Source organism: Hermetia illucens, chromosome 3 (assembly GCF_905115235.1).
Source record: "Hermetia illucens chromosome 3, iHerIll2.2.curated.20191125, whole genome shotgun sequence".
NCBI classification, from domain to species: Eukaryota; Metazoa; Arthropoda; class Insecta; order Diptera; family Stratiomyidae; genus Hermetia; species Hermetia illucens.
The window spans coordinates 19,969,630-19,988,798 of record NC_051851.1 but is presented as its reverse complement, the minus strand read 5'-3'; the positions used below and the strand labels follow the sequence as shown (position 1 = coordinate 19,988,798).

At 42.5% G+C, this 19,169-nt stretch overlaps 1 protein-coding gene across 1 annotated transcript in view; it reads right to left on the bottom strand.

Moving 5' to 3' along the window:
* Positions 1-707: 707 nt before the first annotated feature.
* Positions 708-19,169, bottom strand: part of LOC119653240 (solute carrier family 52, riboflavin transporter, member 3-B) — a 43,837-nt gene continuing 25,375 nt past the window's right edge. The window contains 4 exon segments of the mRNA XM_038057839.1: positions 708-999; positions 1,057-1,527; positions 1,529-2,207; positions 9,775-9,953. Coding sequence (XP_037913767.1) covers positions 805-999; positions 1,057-1,527; positions 1,529-2,207; positions 9,775-9,869 — 1,440 coding nt within the window. The 5' untranslated portion in view covers positions 9,870-9,953 and the 3' untranslated portion in view covers positions 708-804.

The window sequence follows — 19,169 nt, the reverse complement described above, 5'->3', positions numbered from 1 at the left end:
AATCTAGATGGGAAGCCGACTTCTCTCATGCCCATGTGTAGTTTCACCCTGGCCATCCTATTACGCGGCCTTGAAGTCAATGAAGAGATAAAATTTTCAATACCTTACTCAGAGAAAACATCTGAGCTGTTGTTGATTTGCCTGGAGTGAAGCGTCTATAGTATCAGCTGATAAAGTTTTAGGGGTATGTAGTGGAAAATGAGAAAATTGCCAGTCATCAGGCGTTGATTCGATACATCAAACTTTGAGCTTTAGCTGCATAAGCTCCAATATGTCCATATAGTCGGGAATCAGATTTCCCTCTTTTTCCTAGGACTTCATCCTGCTAACCTGCTGGTAAAATTTCTGCGCCTGATGCGATTCCTCCTTGTACTTCTCAAATAGACTGAGCTGCTCGTCCTCTCAGGCTTCCTTTTCTTCTGAGAAGTCGCTTGTGCCCGTACCAATGATAACGTTCGCCAGATGGTTATGTTCACTCTTACCTGATTGTCAGAAGGAGGCCCAACATAGCGGCCTATGACAACCGTGTAAAGGATTGGGGAAGCGAAAGAAGAAACAGGGAAATTGGTATAAGGGAATATGCTTTGTTGTAAAGGAATAGTGAGGATGATAGCAGTTAATTACGTTCATCAGACAATCTCGACACAAACTAAAATGGAGGTTGTTTGCCCACTGCGAGATCAGCAGACAGTACAAAAATCAACACGTTTTAGACAAATTAATTTTATTTCCCCTAAAATTATCCCTAAAATTAATTAATTTAAAAAACATAAAGTTATAATATGAAAATACTGCACTAGATTGTCAACAAGGCTGATATGATTCGAACAAGTTTAAAACATTTACTAAAACAAAAGTTAGAATTGAACCAACCGCTGATCCAACTTGTCCAATGGCGCCAACCCACAGGAGGGATTTGCCACCTTGCGATCGCATCACAGTCGTAATGCACAATTTGATGTAACTCACTAATCCCATAAGAATGGTCCAGCAGAAAATCTGAAATGAATTTCTCAAAATAATTAGAACGAATGGACAAAAATATGAGCTACTTACAATGAGGACTTCACCAATCGTTGTATTAATCAATGGTGGCGAAGGACTTAGTGATGCTGTAACAAGTGCATAGGATGTGAACACGGAGCCGCAAACGATCATTATTACGATCGATCGAATATTTGTGTGCGGTAAGAAGATGGCCATGAAGCAGGCAATTGGGTTAGCCATGGAACTAAAAGTTACTGCTAAGTGGTAGGCAACGTTTCCATATGGAAGGCAGGAATACGACTGTAGGCTAGGGAATACTCCGTTACCAAACAAACACACCACCGCCATTAAGAACAGGAGAAATCCGTAGTTCCATCTACTCAAAATTTTTGGGATCTCCTGCTTTGTGGTAGTTTCCGTTTCGTCATATTCGTATGTGTGCCCGTTGCCGATTTTTCCAGTCACGTAAAACTTCTTGCACACTTTCAAGTTGTCGAGCAGGAAAAAGGCTATGGTGCTGCAAATCATCATGGCAAACACAAAGAAGAAAAAAAACCTTCGTATCAAATCTCGCTGGCGGAACATAGCGTTCGAATTCTGTACCATTTGTTGAATTCATCGGAATACATTCCACGTTGCCACCTACTCCCTGGATTAGGGCCACAACGCTCGGCAAAAATCCACTCAGACCTTCGCCCACAAAGTACATAATCAGATAGGTCTCCGCAAATCTGCCCATGTAGGGCATGAATAAAACCGAACTGGTGCATCCTGTTAGCGCTAGGAAGAAAACTAAGGCGAATAGGGACACACTATAGGGCCGATTGGCGACAATCGATGTTTGCGTATACATGAAAGACATCAGGATTGATGCTATTGTTCCGATTACAAGTAGTACGTATATGAGCTGGGAGTCTTTGATTATTCCACTGTTAGAGCATCTCTCGCGTAGTGTATAGAGCAGTGGTCCGATGTTACCCAGTTGTATGATGACAACCAGGAAAGATGGTAAACTCCATCCTTCAGGAGCTGTTTCTACCAGCAGAGGTAGTTGTACGTATGTGGAATTGACTCCGATCCATGTTCCTACTCCGAAAAGTATTGCTAGGAAGTCCACAACGAGACTTCTATTTTGAAAAGATTCTTTCAATTTTGTGATTTTGGGGTGCATTTTGGCAAGTAGCGCTGAGTCCTCAGTTATCTTATCAGATGCATTTATGCTGAAATCGTAGAAAAAAGATTAGAAATCATTATTTGGAAGAGACAGATTAGGAAGGTGATAAGATTAGTGGTTAAATTATATTTTGTAGGCTTATGATTTGATATATGTATACCTTCAAGTTTCAATGCATTGTGCAACGAAATTTCATCGAAGTGTGCCGTTTCGAACAGACATTTCATGATGTCATTTCAATCCTTAATTTTGCTTAAATTATTTTCCATTTGTAATACTTTACTCTCCAGGAAGATTATTATTCCATTGTTAAATTTTGGGTGCATGAATAAAAATTTTGAGCGAACTAACAACAATTTAAGAGAACTAAATAAAAACTAAAACCCAAAAAGGTCTTCGTCCAAACGGACCCTCAGATTCATGACAATCTACGATCTTAATCTTGGTCAAAAGTATTAGGCTCCTTACACTTTCCTTCTTTCTCTGGTTCCGCGTATAAAATGAAACTTTTGTAGTGATTTAAAGGACTTCATTATGTTTTTTGTATGATGTTACTAATATTTTCAGCCTTGTCATTGTTCTTGAGAGAATACTATGCTCCCATACTTTGTGCTTTAGAATATTCCAAGGGCGTTCAATGAGGTTCAGACCTGCGGACTGAGCCAGGTAGTCTAAAAAAACAATGCTATTATTTTTCACTGTTCATTCGATCTTGACAAACGCCCATTTTACAGACTTTACTCACACACATACACCCCCAGAGTACAATACTGCCTTCTCCAGCATACAATCTGGATGATATTCTTCACTGACGGAATACCTGAAGAAAAGCTCTGAACACTTGTGAAAAAGCGAAAATCATTCATTTCTTCTCTGTGATTTTTAGGTTAAGAATACACTCAAAGTCTTCTCTGCTTGTCATAAGAAACAACTAGAAGGGATAGAAATTTGTGGGCCAGTAACCTGCGAATTTCAAAACTTTACTGCTACCGAAACGTCAAAAACGCCTTGGATAGGGACTGACATAACGCTGAAGACCTTTGGCTATCGAAAACGGATTATGTCAAAATAGGTTTGCCCGGACATGTGATAGGGAAACACGGCTTTAGCGACCGTAACGACAATGGTGGAAGATTTGTGGATATCTGCAGCTTTCACCGCCTTGTCGTTTGTAGCACATGGCTCGAGCAGAGAGCTTGCCATAAGATTAGTTGGCCTAGGTACAAATAATCAGATTGGCCACTTTGCGATCAGCACTAGATTTAAGAGTTGCCTCCTGGATGTGTGTTACAAGAGAAGTGCTGACATCAATGTCATCACCATTTGATGGTCGCTTATGATTGTTGGTGTGTTGTCTCCGACACTTCTCCCAGGATTGGAGAGCTACAAACCACCATGTTCAACGTCGACCGCTTGTATGATCCAGTTGTCGTTCGACAATGGAGGAGCTATTTTGCTGATGAGACAGCGCCAAATACGATCCATCAAATATTCTTTTTTCTCGGATGTTACGCAGGTCGTCTCTATTGACCGCGTGCTTGAAGTGCCACGTAGTGTGCAATGTGAAAAAAGGGAACTTTTGATTGTGTTGGTCAGGGAAGCGGAGGATGTCGCAGAATGAAATGATTTCAGAACTATATACCGTATCATGAAAGAACTTACATGTGGTCGCAAACCTTTCAATGGTCATGTGAAGGGCAGTGACGATCGACTCCTTATCCACCATGACGAATAACTGAAGGAGCAGAATGATTACTTCACCACGATTCTTAACACATTCACATTCGGTGAAGTTCTGCCTCTTGTGGATAAAATGGCTAATCACCGCAACATGCGGATATGGAGTGTTCCTCCAAGCAGAAGAGAAACCGTTTCGGAGTAAAGCCGCTAATCCTAACGGTTTCCCCGCATATTTGTTTGTGTAGATCTCGTACATCCATTCTTACGAAATTCCTGGGAATTCGAGACCTTACCAGAGAGTGGAACAAGAAGATGATTGTTAAGATTCCAAAGAAAGAAGAATGTAGGTTCTCTCTACCGTCGCACAAATAATAGCTAAAATAATCCTCGAACGCACTAAAGAAAATCTTGAGAGCTTTTAACAGCATGAGAAGGAAGTGTGTCTAGTGTGCTCTACGCAAGAGAGGATATCCCAAAGAATCTAATATGATGGCGCAAAATGTCAACTGCTGCATCTAGATAAAACCTCAAAGAAATTTGGGGTCGAAAGTGGAGACCGCCAGGGTTGCATCTTGACACCAATATTATTTCTTCTTGTTATTGGTGAGGTTCTTCATGTTGTCTTGTCCGGAGAACGTGGACGAGTTTAATGGGCCAAGACATCTTTGCCGTTGACATTTGTACGCCCTCTCACTGGATCATGGGCCTTGCCCAAATGGCGTTGAAGGTAAGTAGAGTTGGACTGAAGATAAACACCAATAAACTAAAGTCCTCAGTCCAATAGGTCATCGCACTTTCCTTATCTGCAATAATGAACCAAGCATAGAAGACGGCAATCAATTTATATATCTTAGCAAGCATGGTTTCTGCCGACAGCGGCACCGAACTGGATGTCGCTCGACGCGTAAACAGCGTATAATCCGCATTCGCTACCTTGTCTAAAATGTGGAAATGCAGCTATCTCAATAACAAGATCAAGTTGAGACTGTGCTGTGCTAGTATTGCCGTATGGGAATTCGTCGGCGCACAGGTCTGTCACCCGTAGGCGGTAGCGAAACTGGATAGATTCAGAGGAAGTGACAATTCCATTGGTGGCTATCGTGTAGTGAAATTCACTCTCTCAAGAGGGCCGACGAGTGGGCCACCTCAAGAGCACGTGACGCAGAACAGTAGAGGAGGAGGGCGGGCGCCCCGGGAAGTCTTGGAGGGAGTTGAAATGCATTTCAGTGAACCACAAATGATGGCGTGTTGATATGGTTGACGTACTATATCTCACCAGGGGGTCAATGGTAACCATCCATATGTGCACAGGTGTCTGACACCACCCGACTCATCTGTGAATTAGGACCTGATTCAAATCAGGGTAATAACCTCGGGCGAGCGCAATGCCGAAATCCAATATGGATTGGTGCGACAGCGATTATTATTAAATTTGGTTGGATGTTACCTCCAATAATCACTGTTAAATCGGTTTATATACACAAATGTAGTACCTTTAAGCTGGTACTGGAATGAGCTTTCAGTTTGGATGCGTTGTTTTACACAACATTAACACCTCACTAAAAAAAATAAGAAAAACCCGTTGAAAACCCTAAAATAAACTAATTTAATTCGAATCACAAAACCTCTATCTATACTCAAAAAAGTATCAGGTAACAAGGACTCAGCGTAATACTTTCATGTCCCCCTAAACATTGCTAGACTATTTGTTAGCATTCATCATGGACTTCGCCTTTTCATGTTGAAGACCCTAGAGCGCATCTTGGACGTTCACTAAAGGACGATCATAGAGAGGTCACCTTTCTCCAAATCTCAGCATGCCTACTTCAAAGGTAAATTTACAGAAACTGATCTTTACAGCACACGAGGCAGCTTTTGGACTAGAGTTGTCAGTTGCCAGTAGTGAAACGTTCCATGGCGGAGCCATCTATTCGGTGTACTGGTTGATAATGATGGATGAAATTTTACGGATACTCAACAGAAGCCGATGACTTGGTGATATTAGTATCAGAAATGTTTCCTCATTGAGAGAGATTATGAAGCGTGTGCTAGGAAAGATATACTGGTGGTTGCAAGATGCGGACTTGCCGAGCTAATGTCGTTTACCATCAAGACAAGGACATCGGAATTCCATCGCCGCAGCTAAATGGACAAAGATAGACAAGAAGACTTCTTAAGGAGATGGTATTAGGATGACCGAGGATGTTTCTTTGAATGTATATAGGATTGGTTCGTCCCATCCTAACGTACAGTTCTATTGTATGGTGGTCGACGCACTTGTGTATTCAGGTGCTGCTAGACGCTACAGGTGGGCTTTCCTTCCAGGACAAAATGAAAAATAAGTCGGGAAACCGGAAGCTGGGCGCTTCAGGTATGAAAGGTTTTGTTTGCTTCTTCTGTGAGTATATTTAAGTGTAGAACTATCCCATTTGTACGTAGCCCGTTGTTTATATGCCTTTAGCATGTCCGGCTACCCACTTTAGTGTGATATTGATATTCAGTTGCAGTAAAGTTACACGATAAAGTCAATTTTGAGCTACTGTAACTTTGTTACTAATAATTTGATTTTGATCAAACTTGGGGATAATACGCTTCATATATTTTCATATATTTTATACTACTACCAAATTTTATAACTCTGGGATACACTACAAAGTAATAATCAAGACCTTTCATTTGATACCCCACATGACTATATTCGACACCCCCTAAATCTCAACGTAGGAGGATATCACTCACTGCATGTCTGGGCGGTTACAGTTCCCGCCTTCTCTGCAGACAGACAGACAGCAGCAAATATTGCGTGGTAGTAACCCTGGACGTGAAAAATACACTCCATTCGACCAATTGGAATCTAATACGCAAATCTCTAGCAAAGGTTCGTATTCCCGCCTATCTCGCTATTATCGTCGATAGTTATTTAACTGAAAGGAGGCTCTGCTATGACACCGATGACGGACCCCAGGAGTACGTTGTTTTTGCGAGTGTCCCGCAGGGCTCCGTATTGGACCCATTACTGTGTAACATCATGTACAACGATGTACTTAATCTTCCCCTTCCGGAGGAAGGCACAGTGGTGGGTTACGCTGACGACATAGCGCTGGTTGTTGTCGCAAAGCATCTCGAAGATGCTTGCGATAAATCTCCACTGCTAGTATGGCCCTGTCGAGGATGATGCCGAACGTGGGAGGACCACGGCATACATTTAGGTCGCTTATAGCCAGGGTGGAGACCTAAATCATGGTCTATGTGACTCCAGTTTGGAGGGAGGCGTTGCGGATGTCAGTTAACACTAAAAAACCGAGTGCAGTCTACAGGAGGACAGTCTCAGATGATGCAGCATTCGTCATCTCTGAAATGATGCCGATTGACATCTTGGCAGATTAATTATAATCTCATCCAGTTTTTCACGGGGCATGGAGAATATCGCCAATACCTGCACAGATTTAAATTGGAGACCTCACCCGACTGTCCAAATTGCGATGGAGTTCTAGAGGACCCAGAGCATGTATTTTTCCCCTGCCCGAGATTTGTGGAAGAAAAGAGGAATTTAGAGGAGACTCTAGGAGAGGTGCTGGTACCAGAAAATCTGGTGCTGAAAATGGTAGCACATCAAGAAAATTGGGATGCGATCAACTCCATGATCGCATTTATCCAAACCAAACTGCGACAAGTAGAGGAGAGGAGAAAAGCACGATCACGTATGCCGCGTATAGAAGAAAGGTGACCAAGCTAGAATGAGGTGACTCCGCCTCACGATGTAATATTTTATGGTAGTTCCGCGGGGCAGGGAGGGAGTCGGGGGTGGTTTTAGTGGAAAAAAATCCCACACGCTGGTGTGTCCAGACCAGTATCTTTTGAAGATATCCACCTCTTGAAAAAAAAAGACAGACAGAAGGACGAACGAACAGACAGATAGACATTGAACCGATTTTAATAAGGCTTTGTTTTGCAAACAAAACCTTAATTAGCGATGTGCTGCGAGACACAGTATCATAGAATCCAAGATGGTTTTCAAAGTCAGCGCAAGAGCATTCCTGGATGCATTTAGTGTAGGCAAATTAGCCAGTGTATTTCAAGGGGAGGTATTAGAGACCCATCAACAGCCGCCAGCCAAGCGGTCATTAAGGCTGTGTCCAGGCTATGGAGCAGGGAAGGGATGTGCTGGATAGTCAGGGTGGCAGGTTCACAGTCATCCTCCTCTGTATTCTCGGCCATCGGGATATAAAGGGGAATGAGCAGACCGACCGACTCGGCAGGCGGGGCACCGCTCTTGACAGTCTGTCGGTGTAGACTGCGCTACATCCCGCTGATGATTGTGAAGGATGGAATCTACACGCACTACTCTTCTATAACAATACACAATCGTGGCAACTTTTGGGCCAGACGTGCGCAAACGCTTATAAGGCTACGGCGATTTGCGCGGGGTACTGATTGATTGAGGATCATGTCGCCAGACTCGGTATATCCTACAATTCGCATTGTCCAAGTTGCGAAGAGGAACGCTCAGATACTTCCTTTGTGATTATCCAGAGCTAGCTGGAGCCAGGCAGCGGGCACTAGATAAACAATTCTTCGGGACTTCTAAGAGATCCCTGGTTGTAAAAAGGGAGAGCTGCTATCCTTCGTAAATGTTACAGGCTATTTCTAAAGACCTGAGCCAGTTAGATTCTCCTCCCCCATTCCATTCCCACAGGATATTTGCGCATAAAAGACTTAATTGGACTCCTCGGAGCGACCACTGATAGCTACAATCCCAAGAATGGAAAATTCCAAACATCGATATCTCGAAAACTAAACAAGATATCATAAAATTCTACTTGTCATTTTCGTCTTATTTAGATTCATTTTAGCAAAATTTATTGTCAACCATAATCTCCCTATATAACTTTAGGCACTAATGGGTTAAAATTTGTTGCATAAGAGAGTCACAAACCGAGGTATCCCTTAAGCAGCCCAGCTTTCGGTTTTCGGCTTATTACAAATGCTTTGATGATTATAACCGCCCTTGTGTATTCCCCATCATGAATCATTTGTTTTAGCTGAAATGGATTATAGATATGCATTTGTATCTATCTAAGGGATTTCGTTGAGGCAGTAAAAATTGCAAAATTTTAATAATAGAAGAGATGGCGGAATTGAAACGACGACGGTTGATATTCCATCTAATCGCTTAATGAGTTCTTTATCTGAACCAAAAAAAAAAAAAACCGTTGCGAAAATTAAATACGTTAAGATAGATGTTATCATACATAAGTGAGTGGAATATATTCGTAGTGTAGCAAAAGAAGTCAAATTTATTAGAATTGTTTGATAAAAATCTGAATACAATATGGAAGAGTGTCAGCCATGCTGGTGTCGCCATAATCAATTATTCAATTAGTTTTACCTGTTGTTAAGCGTGGGAACTGCTGGCTTGGGGTTGATTGATTAAATCACTTCCTCGTTTGCCACGTTGAGATCAAATAATGATTTATTGCCGATAGAAATGATTTCACTAGTGAACCGTATCTGCACTTCTGTGTTTAATAGTTTGCAATTGAAATAGTTCTTATGTACTCTGTTTGCCAATAACTCAAAGAAAACGACTTAGATCCATGAATCTACAAGTAACTTGGCTTAGCCTTTTCACAATATACAAGAGAAAGATTTGCATTCATAAGAAACGAGCATCCACCAATTCACTAAATGTTTACGAGCACCATTCATAACACGCGCAATCTGAAGGTATTTAGCGACGATTTATTATCACGATAAAGGCCATAGACTTTACATGGGATTACCCGCTCCTAGCAACGAAAAGTAAACGCCACGAACCAAAACAGTCACCATTTACCCACCCCCGAAATACTACGCTTACGCTACACTCTAAAGTATCTGAAGATGCTCAACGACTGAGTGGACTGAGTGAATAAAAGTTAAAAGCAGTTTACCTCGATACTCCGCCGCGATCGAACTCATTGAGATGGGGCCGACTTCTGCTGCCTTCATTCTCGTATTTTCCAGATAATTTCGTCCCACCTTCCATTATCGTAGTCTATAGCAGCCGAGATTACTGAGTGTATTTGTTTCGGTGATAAAGATAAGAAGGTCGTAAGTCCCTTAGGACTAGCTGAAAAAATTGATTAGCATTTATTAATGATTGGGCCATGACCAACTGGAAATATTAAGTGTAAATATGGAAAAAAAATATTAATTATTGGGATCACTTATGAGTAATATTCGCTATCAAACACTCTGTGGTGCAATTTTTCTTAATTGGTCAAGATTGCAGATAACTCCAAACAAACATAAACACTTAGTGGGTCAGAGGGCAGGGATTCAGACATTTCTGGCGTCAAGCTCACGCGTTAAGATGATCCATGCTGTTCGCGGATTTTCTATAGAATTGGTCTGCTTTTACAATGTCCTTCACATTTCTGAGCAATACGAAAACATGTGCGATAACAGATTGCTTAGGCGTCGTTTTCTTGGAATTTGCAAATCAATGAACGCTGACGAGAAATGAACGCGTTAGTCACTGGAGTTATATTTTATGTCCATCCTAGAGAGATACTATGATCAATAGGTACACTATAACCAGTAAAAGGGGCACAATAGTTCTTTAAGGACGCGGCGCAACTCTCCATTAACGGAATAATAATAAATAATAATCATCAACGGCGCAACAACCGGTATCCGGTCTAGGCCTGCCTTAATAAGGAACTCCAGACATCCCGGTTTTGCGCCGAGGTCCACCAATTCAATATCCCTAAAAGCCGTCTGGCGTCCTGAACAACGCCATCGCTCCATCTTAGGCAGAGTCTGCCTCGTCTTCTTTTTCTACCATAGATATTGCCCTTATAGACTTTCCGGGCGGGATCATCCTAATCCATACGGATTAAGTGACCCGCCCACCGTAACCTATTGAGCCGGATTTTATCCACAACTGGACGGTCATGGTATCGCTCATAGATTTCGTCATTGTGTAGGCTACGGAATCGTCCATCCTCATGTAGGGGGCCAAAAATTCTTCGGAGAAGTCTTCTCTCGAACGCGGCCAAGAGTTCGCAATTTTTCTTGCTAAGAACCCAAGTTTCCGAGGAATACATGAGGACTGGCAAGATCATAGTCTTGTACAGTAAGAGCTTTGACCCTATGGTGAGACGTTTCGAGCGGAACAGTCTTTGTAAGCTGAAATAGGCTCTGTTGGCTGACAACAACCGTGCGCGGATTTCATAATCGTAGCTGTTATCGGTTGTGATTTTCGACCCTAGATAGGAGAAATTGTCAACGGTCTCAAAGTTGTATTCTCCTATCCTTATTCTTCTTCGTGTTTGACCAGTGCGGTTTGATGTTGTTGATTGATTCGTCCATCCTTAAAGCAGCAATGGTGATTATCTTATTGGAGCCTGTGAGAATACTGTGCATCAGAAATTACTCAATTCAAAATTTTGGTCAACAAGCTAGTTGGAATTACCTAGGCAAATCAATGCTGTCCAAACGTAATTTCAAGCTCACAACATGTGTCGTCATTTTTGCGTATATGCCTCTTACCAGCAGTGCAAGCAATTCAATACAACGAAGAGTGGATCTTAAGGAAATTCATCAAGATATGAATTAACCAAGGATGCAAACAAAAATGAAAGAGTAAAGTGTCAGACAAATTGGACTCCAAATAAGGAACGATTTTCAATTTTCTAGTAAGTATTTTTCAAATATACAAGTAGTTGGTTCATAAATTACTATCTACAATGCTCACAGAATTCAAGGTACAAAGCGTACATTTTTTGGGAATCTTCAATATTTCAGTAAATTCTCATTAATTTTAGAAGCAAACCTATTTATTTGAGCTAGCATTTTTTGTCACACATATGACCACACGAGCATCCCGAAAAATTCATTACACTAAGAATTCAAGGTAGTTCCCCCGAAAACTGCGTAGTAACTAAGTTTTCTGAGTGATCGGGTGGTGTTTATCGATTGAAATTATCTGAAAATATTTCTGTGTATACAGTCTGGTGCTCAGAGGTCGCGGTGGGGAAGACGGACCGGTAATCCTGTCGGCTGAACCAAAACCAAGTAGTCGAAGAGAACCTCCATAGAGGTGGCGCCGGGAAACGCTGTATCACATTGATTTGCCGGCCGTGATGCAGTAGGCGAATGCTCCAAAGCCTATCAGACCCAAGTCTGCATGGGGCTCATCTGAAGTGGCAGTAGGTCACGGAACCTTATCAGGGATATATTGGTACCATGGGAACCGGGATAGCTCCTGGCCTCTTATCCTTCGGGTGAACTCCCGTTGTATGTAAGTATAGCTCGGCTATTTGCGGTAGGCCCCCTAGTGGGAGTTTCCTGGGGGTTGTGGTTATGCTCAAGCGAGAAGACACCTTCGGGTCTCGGCGTGGGGTTGCGTTTCAACACGGGTGCCGTACTCCTTAGTTCGGTAGAGATTTAGGTATGTTTTGCATCCACCAGTATGAATGCTAAGCCATGCACTTCGTGTAGGCTGGTACCGTTGTTGCTTGTCTCAGCGGGGCTCTGATCGTGGTCACAAAATCAATTCGTGTCTTAAGAAGACCGTGGGATTAAGTCGCAAGACAGCTGCTCCCGTTAAACCCTCGAGGACTTGACTGTATTTAAATTGTTTGAAAATTTTCCGAATTTGTTCAACACAACTGTTTAGGACAAAATAAGGAAGGAAACAACAACTACAGTTGAAGAACGAAAAATGATTGTTAAGCTTATTTGAGAAGGGAAAACTTATCGCAAAGTTGGTAGAAGAAGGTAAGAACGATTATAAACAAATGGAAAATGACAGAAGTTTGATAAATAAACCTGTTAGGGGGCGAAAAAGGCTACTAACGCCTATCGATGAACGGTATATTCAACAACAAATCAATAAAGCACCAAAATTCCATAAACAACCTACGAGCTGAAGCCTCTGTAATGATCCACAAACCTTTTTCTAAGGAAACGATACGAAGAACGCTCCAGAATCACGACTTTAATGGAATAGCTTCTCATAGGAATCCATTCGTTTCCAAAGTTAATAGGAAGAAAATACTCGAATTTTTTTTTTTTTTTAAATGCGTTAACAACAGTCCTGATTTTTAGAAAAATGTAGTTTGAAGCGATGAAGCAAGTAAATATAATGTATTTGCCTTTGATGGGAAGCAAATAGTTTGGAGAAAAGCAAATACATCCCTGAGCAGGAAAAATTTATCAGCAACAGTAAAGCACGGTGGCGGCGGAATTATGGTTCGGGGTCGCAAATTTGGAAATTATCGATGGAATTATGGACCAGTATAAATACTTAGATATATTAAAACGCAATTTGAACCCTAATGCTGCCAAATTGAATCTACAGGACGTGAATTGGTTCCAACCAGACAACGATCGCAAGCATGTTCAGCGTTTCTTAATCCAATTGAACATTTGTGGTCATTTTTGAAGAAAGCTATTGGCAAAGTATCCATCACTAACAAAAATATGTTACAAAACGTAATCCTTCAAGAATGGCGAAATATCGCGTCTAATACTACGGAGAACTTAGTCGAACGTATGCCCAGACGATTATAAGCAGTGATAGATGCTCAAGGATATCCAACCAAGTACTAAGACAACAAGACTGAAATGTTGCATATTTTGCTCTTTTATATATATATATATATATAGTTCAAAAAGCCCACGGACCCTCTTCCCGCCTAACCGGACCGAGGGGCGACCAACCTAAGGATGGGCTGAAGGCAACATCCAAAGGCCCGCATCACAGCGATGATGCGTTTAACGCAAAGTGTGTGCGACCATGCGAAAATGTATAACTACATCCCGATTGTCGCAAACACTTCAGCCAATGACGCGGAGGTCCTACACTACAGAGACATGGATCTTATATCGAAGACAGTGCGGATCAAGACTGAAACCCATTAGGTCAGATTGTTACCGAACAGGACTCTTCGGACTATAGCACAGGTTGCAAGGATAACCGCTTTTTGCATCTCCATGTATAGTCCAGCCCTAAGATCGAGCCTTTTCAGCGTTTTATGTAAGTTCTGCGGGACTAATCCCGTCGCTGAAATTACTACTGGGACTACTTCGATCTTTTGTAGTCTCCAAGTCTGCTTCATATCGTCTGCCAAGGGGCCGTAGTTCCGGATTTTTTCGTGCTGTTTTTCAACAGTGTTCCGGTCCAACGGTATGGCTACATCGATTATAAAGCACGCTCGTTCTTCCTTCAGAAGCAGAACTAGATCGGGTCTGTTATGATTAACATTGTGGTCGGTGGCAATAGTGTGATCCCACAGTAGTTTGACCCGATCATTTTCCAAGATTCTCTGCGGAGTATACTTATAGTAAGGATGGTAGGTTGCCACTAAGTTATACTTCAACGCAAGGTTTAGATGGAGAATCTTGCAGACGGAGTTATGACGATTGGTGTACTCGGTACCGCTCAACATCCTGCACGCAGATGTTATGTGCTGGATGGTCTCCTCTTCACAGTTGCATAACCTACAACTGGAGTTGGTGATTGAGGAGTCGTGAAGAATGTACCGTTTATAATTTTTTGTTGGGAGCGAAGCATCTTGAATTAAAGTTAGGAATGCTTCGGTCTCATAGAAAAGTACACCATTTGTCAACCATTTGTTGGAGGCTTCGATGTCAATGCCTGACAACAACAAATTTTTTATATGACCTCCGTGAATGGGTTTCTCTTTCCACATGTCGATCTTCTGTTGGACTGAAGTAACATTCGACATGGGATCCCATTCTCTGCTTCTCAAGTTCAAAGGAGATAATTTATTATCTGCCATGACGGTAGCCTGATGTATTTTGCTAGAGGATTGTTTCTCATAGAAAAACTCACGAAGAGAATGCACTTGATTGTAGTGCAATGTTTTTAAATCAAGTACCCCCCTCCTCCTCCTCCCTGATGACGTGGGATAGTGATCCTCAATTTTTCGGCAGCTCTATTATGCATGTTGTTGTTTGCAAGAACTACCCTTACCCGTCTATTGACAGATTCTAAATCGGTATTACTCCACTGTATCACACCGAAAGTGTATAGAAGGACGGGAATGGCGAAGGTGTTGATTGCCATGATTTTGTTTTTCCCGTACAGCTCAGTTTTAAGGACAAGATCCAGACGCCGTTCAAATTCCCCCAGCAACTTAGATTTGATTATTGCTACAGCAGGTGTTGTTGCTTGCAATATGCCGAGGTATTTGTAGACGTCGTCCGAATCCATGCCCTCAATTCGGATGTTATTTTGGCTGTATCCTTCGTTGTCGGTGTGTTTTCCCCGAACAATTGTTTTTATGCGACATTTCTCCAAACCCAACTGCATGCCGATATCCCTGCTGAACTGGATGGTGATGTCCAGCAAGGAGCGAAGTTGGTTCTCGTCTTTGGCATACAATTTGATGTCGTCAATGTACATTAAATGGCTTAATGTACATTTCGACAATATGCCATGCTTGACTTGGCACCCGTATTTGCTTTCATGCAAAAGATGGGATAGCGGATTCAAAGCCAAACAAAACCACAGTGGACTTAGAGAGTCGCCTTGGAAAATGCCACGCCTGATTGGTATCTCTCCTGATGTTTGCGAAGATACCGATAGCTTCGTACTCCAATTCTTCATTACTGTTCTCAGTAGAAGAACGACATTCGGGTTGATTTTATACAAGCGTAACACTTGTAGTAACCACGAATGTGATATGGAGTCAAAGGCTGATTTATAATCGATGTAGGCTGTCGAGTTGTTTCGTTTTTGATGGACAGCCTGCTTTACAGCTACCGTATCGATTATAAGCTGTTCTTTGCAGCCTCGGGAGCCTTTTGCGCATCCTTTTTGCTCCTCAGCTATCAATTTATGAACATCAAGATGTTTTGAGATGTTCGCGCACAGAACTGAAGTGAAGACCTTGTAGATGGTAGGAAGACAAGTAATTGGTCGACATTTTGAAGGGCAAGAGACACCCTGTTCCTTGGGGATGAGGAAAGTTATCCCCTTGGTGAAAAATGGTGGAACTAAATCAGGATCGGCAATCATCTGATTAAATTGATTTGCCAATATCCTGTGAGTGCTCTTGAACCGCTTCAGCCAGAAGTTGTGAATTTTGTCAACTCCTGGCGCCTTCCAGTTACCTGCCTTGTCAAGGACTGCTTTAACGTCGACTTCAGTTACGTCAGGCATGGTCATTTCGGGGAGGGCCTCGCATGAACGCATAAGGTGTGGGAGCCACGCTGCTTCTAAATTGCAACGACTGGATTCGCTCCAAACACTTCTCCAGAAGTCTTCTGCCTGATCCAGATTGAGGTTACTTTCCCTACCTGAGTTGATGAGATTTTTGTAGAATCCTCGTTGGTTCTGGAAGAACAAGGTGTTGTCTGTCCTTCGCTGAAAGCTTTTCTGATACCTACGGATGCGATTGGAGCATACCGCAAGTTTCTGCTTCAGCACCTCGAGGATTTCTTCGATTGGCATATCATTGGACAGATGGTAGTTTCCAATGATGTTCGCAACGCATCTGTGCACTCTTGGTGATGGATTTCCAAGGAGTGCTTGCGTTACACGACCAATCTCCTTTCTCAACTTTTCGACTCTTTTGTTGAGTCGAAACACCCAGAACGGTAAAGTCCTTCTGCGCATACCTCTGTTATTCGCTCTAAGATGTTGGTTATGGAGACGAATAACCGTGGCAGCTGCAACGTAGATCAGGCTATGAACCTCTGTAGCAGTAATCTCGCTAGCCAAACGATCAGCCAAAATTCTGTCAACGGCAGCAATGATGTTAGTAGTTGCCGAAGTAAACTTCAGTTTTGGGATCCTTGGCCTAGCGTCTGGGAGAATCCCAGCATACTCTGTGAATGCGACCTGGAATGCGGTCAAAGCCTCATTATAAATTGGGTCGACATCCCCAGTTACTAAGCTTCTCCTGACTACTGGATTCATGGAGTGCCTTACAGGTGGAGTACTTGTGTTACTCCTTTGACTAGTCCGGTAATTTGATGACTCCAGCCCGAGCTCAAGTGAAACCTCTTGGAAGATTTGTTGCCTAGTTGGTAAGGCAACTCGGTTGTTATTCACGATCACTCGGTACTGGTTGACGACGTTCTGTTCCGGAACATGACTTAGCTCCGGAAATCGGGTTATGAACGCGTCATGTAGTCGATGTCTGTACCCTGATGGATTCCGTTCCAAATCCGTGACACGGTAATAGGCGCGGACGATAAATTCGTTGAGTTGGCTCGTCCAAACCATACGACGCCTAGGTCTCCCGTCCCTGGTGGTTGACGGCATAACCGCCAAAACATCCAAGGGCGAAGAGCCGCTCTGATGTTGTTGAACGACCCTTATCCGTGTTGGGTACTGTCTTCGTGTCCCTGGGGTCCCATTTAAAGAATTTAAACCAAAGTCCCCAATTTTATTCCCACGAGTAATGGGGAACCAGTCAGCCCTGCAACAGAGCCCCAATGTTGCAATGCCCCATGGTTACCTCCAAAGGTAGGGAAGGTATTTGGAGGGGAGCCGCTGAAATACAGTGTAACGTCACTGCAATTCATCCGATAGGCGCGTCGATCCCTTCACCCCGGATTACGGATTTGTTAAGGAGGTTTACTCCCCCTGAACGGGAAGAATCGGTAAGGGAGGACGAACACAAAGGGAAACGTTCTGCTTGTCCGCGGCTACTTATTTACAAGATTAACTTGCGATATTCGTAGCTGACCCGGTGGGTCATGTCATTATCCGCAACCCATGACACGCGCCTGGTCGCATGCAGCTCTGCGTTTGCAACTCAGGTGAGGGTAAACCTGGTACGCTCTTTTATATATATATATATATATATATATATATATATATATATATATATATATATATATATATATATATATATATATATATATATATATATATATATATATCTCCTTTGAACTTGAGAAGCAGAGAATGGGATCCCATGTCGAATGTTACTTCAGTCCAACAGAAGATCGACATGTGGAAAGAAAAACCCATTCACGGAGGTCATATAAAAAATTTGTTGTTGTCAGGCATTGACATCGAAGCCTCCAACAAATGGTTGACAAATGGTGTACTTTTCTATGAGACCGAAGCATTCCTAACTTCAATTCAGGATGCTTCGCTCCCAACAAAAAATTATAAACGGTACATTCTTCACGACTCCTCAATCACCAACTCCAGTTGTAGGTTATGCAACTGTGAAGAGGAGACCATCCAGCACATAACATCTGCGTGCAGGATGTTGAGCGGTACCGAGTACACCAATCGTCATAACTCCGTCTGCAAGATTCTCCATCAAAACCTTGCGTTGAAGTATAACTTAGTGGCAACCTACCATCCTTACTATAAGTATACTCCGCAGAGAATCTTGGAAAATGATCGGGTCAAATTACTGTGGGACCACACTATTGCCACCGACCACAGTGTTAATCATAACAGACCCGATCTAGTTCTGCTTCTGAAGGAAGAACGAGCGTGCTTTATAATCGATGTAGCCGTACCGTTGGACCGGAACACTGTTGAAAAACAGCACGAAAAAATCCGGAACTACGGCCCCTTGGCAGATGATATGAAGCAGACTTGGAGACTACAAAAGATCCAAGTAGTCCCAGTAATAATTTCAGCGACGGGATTAGTCCCGCAGAACTTACATAAAGCGCTGAAAACGCTCGATCTTAGGGCTGGACTATACATGGAGATGCAAAAAGCAGTTATCCTTGCAACCTGTGCTATAGTCCGAAGAGTCCTGTCCGGTAACAATCTGACCTAATGGGTTTCAGTCTTGATCCGCACTGTCTTCAATATAAGATCCATGTCTCTGTAGTGTAGGACCTCCGCGTCATTGGCTGAAGTGTTTGCGACAATCGAGATGTAGCAATACATTTTCGCATGGTCGCACACACTTTGCGTTAAAACGCATCATCGCTGTGATGCGGGCCTTTGGATGTTGCCTTCAGCCCATCCTTAGGTTGGTCGCCCCTCGGTCCGGTTGGGCGGGAAGAGGGTCCGTGGGCTTTTTGAAAAATATATATATATATATATACATTGCTTTTGGAAAAATCAAACTATTTTATTTGCCGCAAAGTTCTATTGTAGTTCATCCAAAGCAAAAAATTACCTGTGCCTTCAATTTTGTGAGCATCTGTATATACTAAAGTGAGAGAATACCATAGGAAGGAGTGAGAAAAATCATGATCTTAAGGGGGTCATCTCGTGTGAAGACCGTTTTTTTTTGCTTTTTTTAGAATTTTTTTGTGAAGCACTGAATGAAGATACAAATATGAATTCACCATAGATTTATTAATATCTTGAGCGTTCATAGTA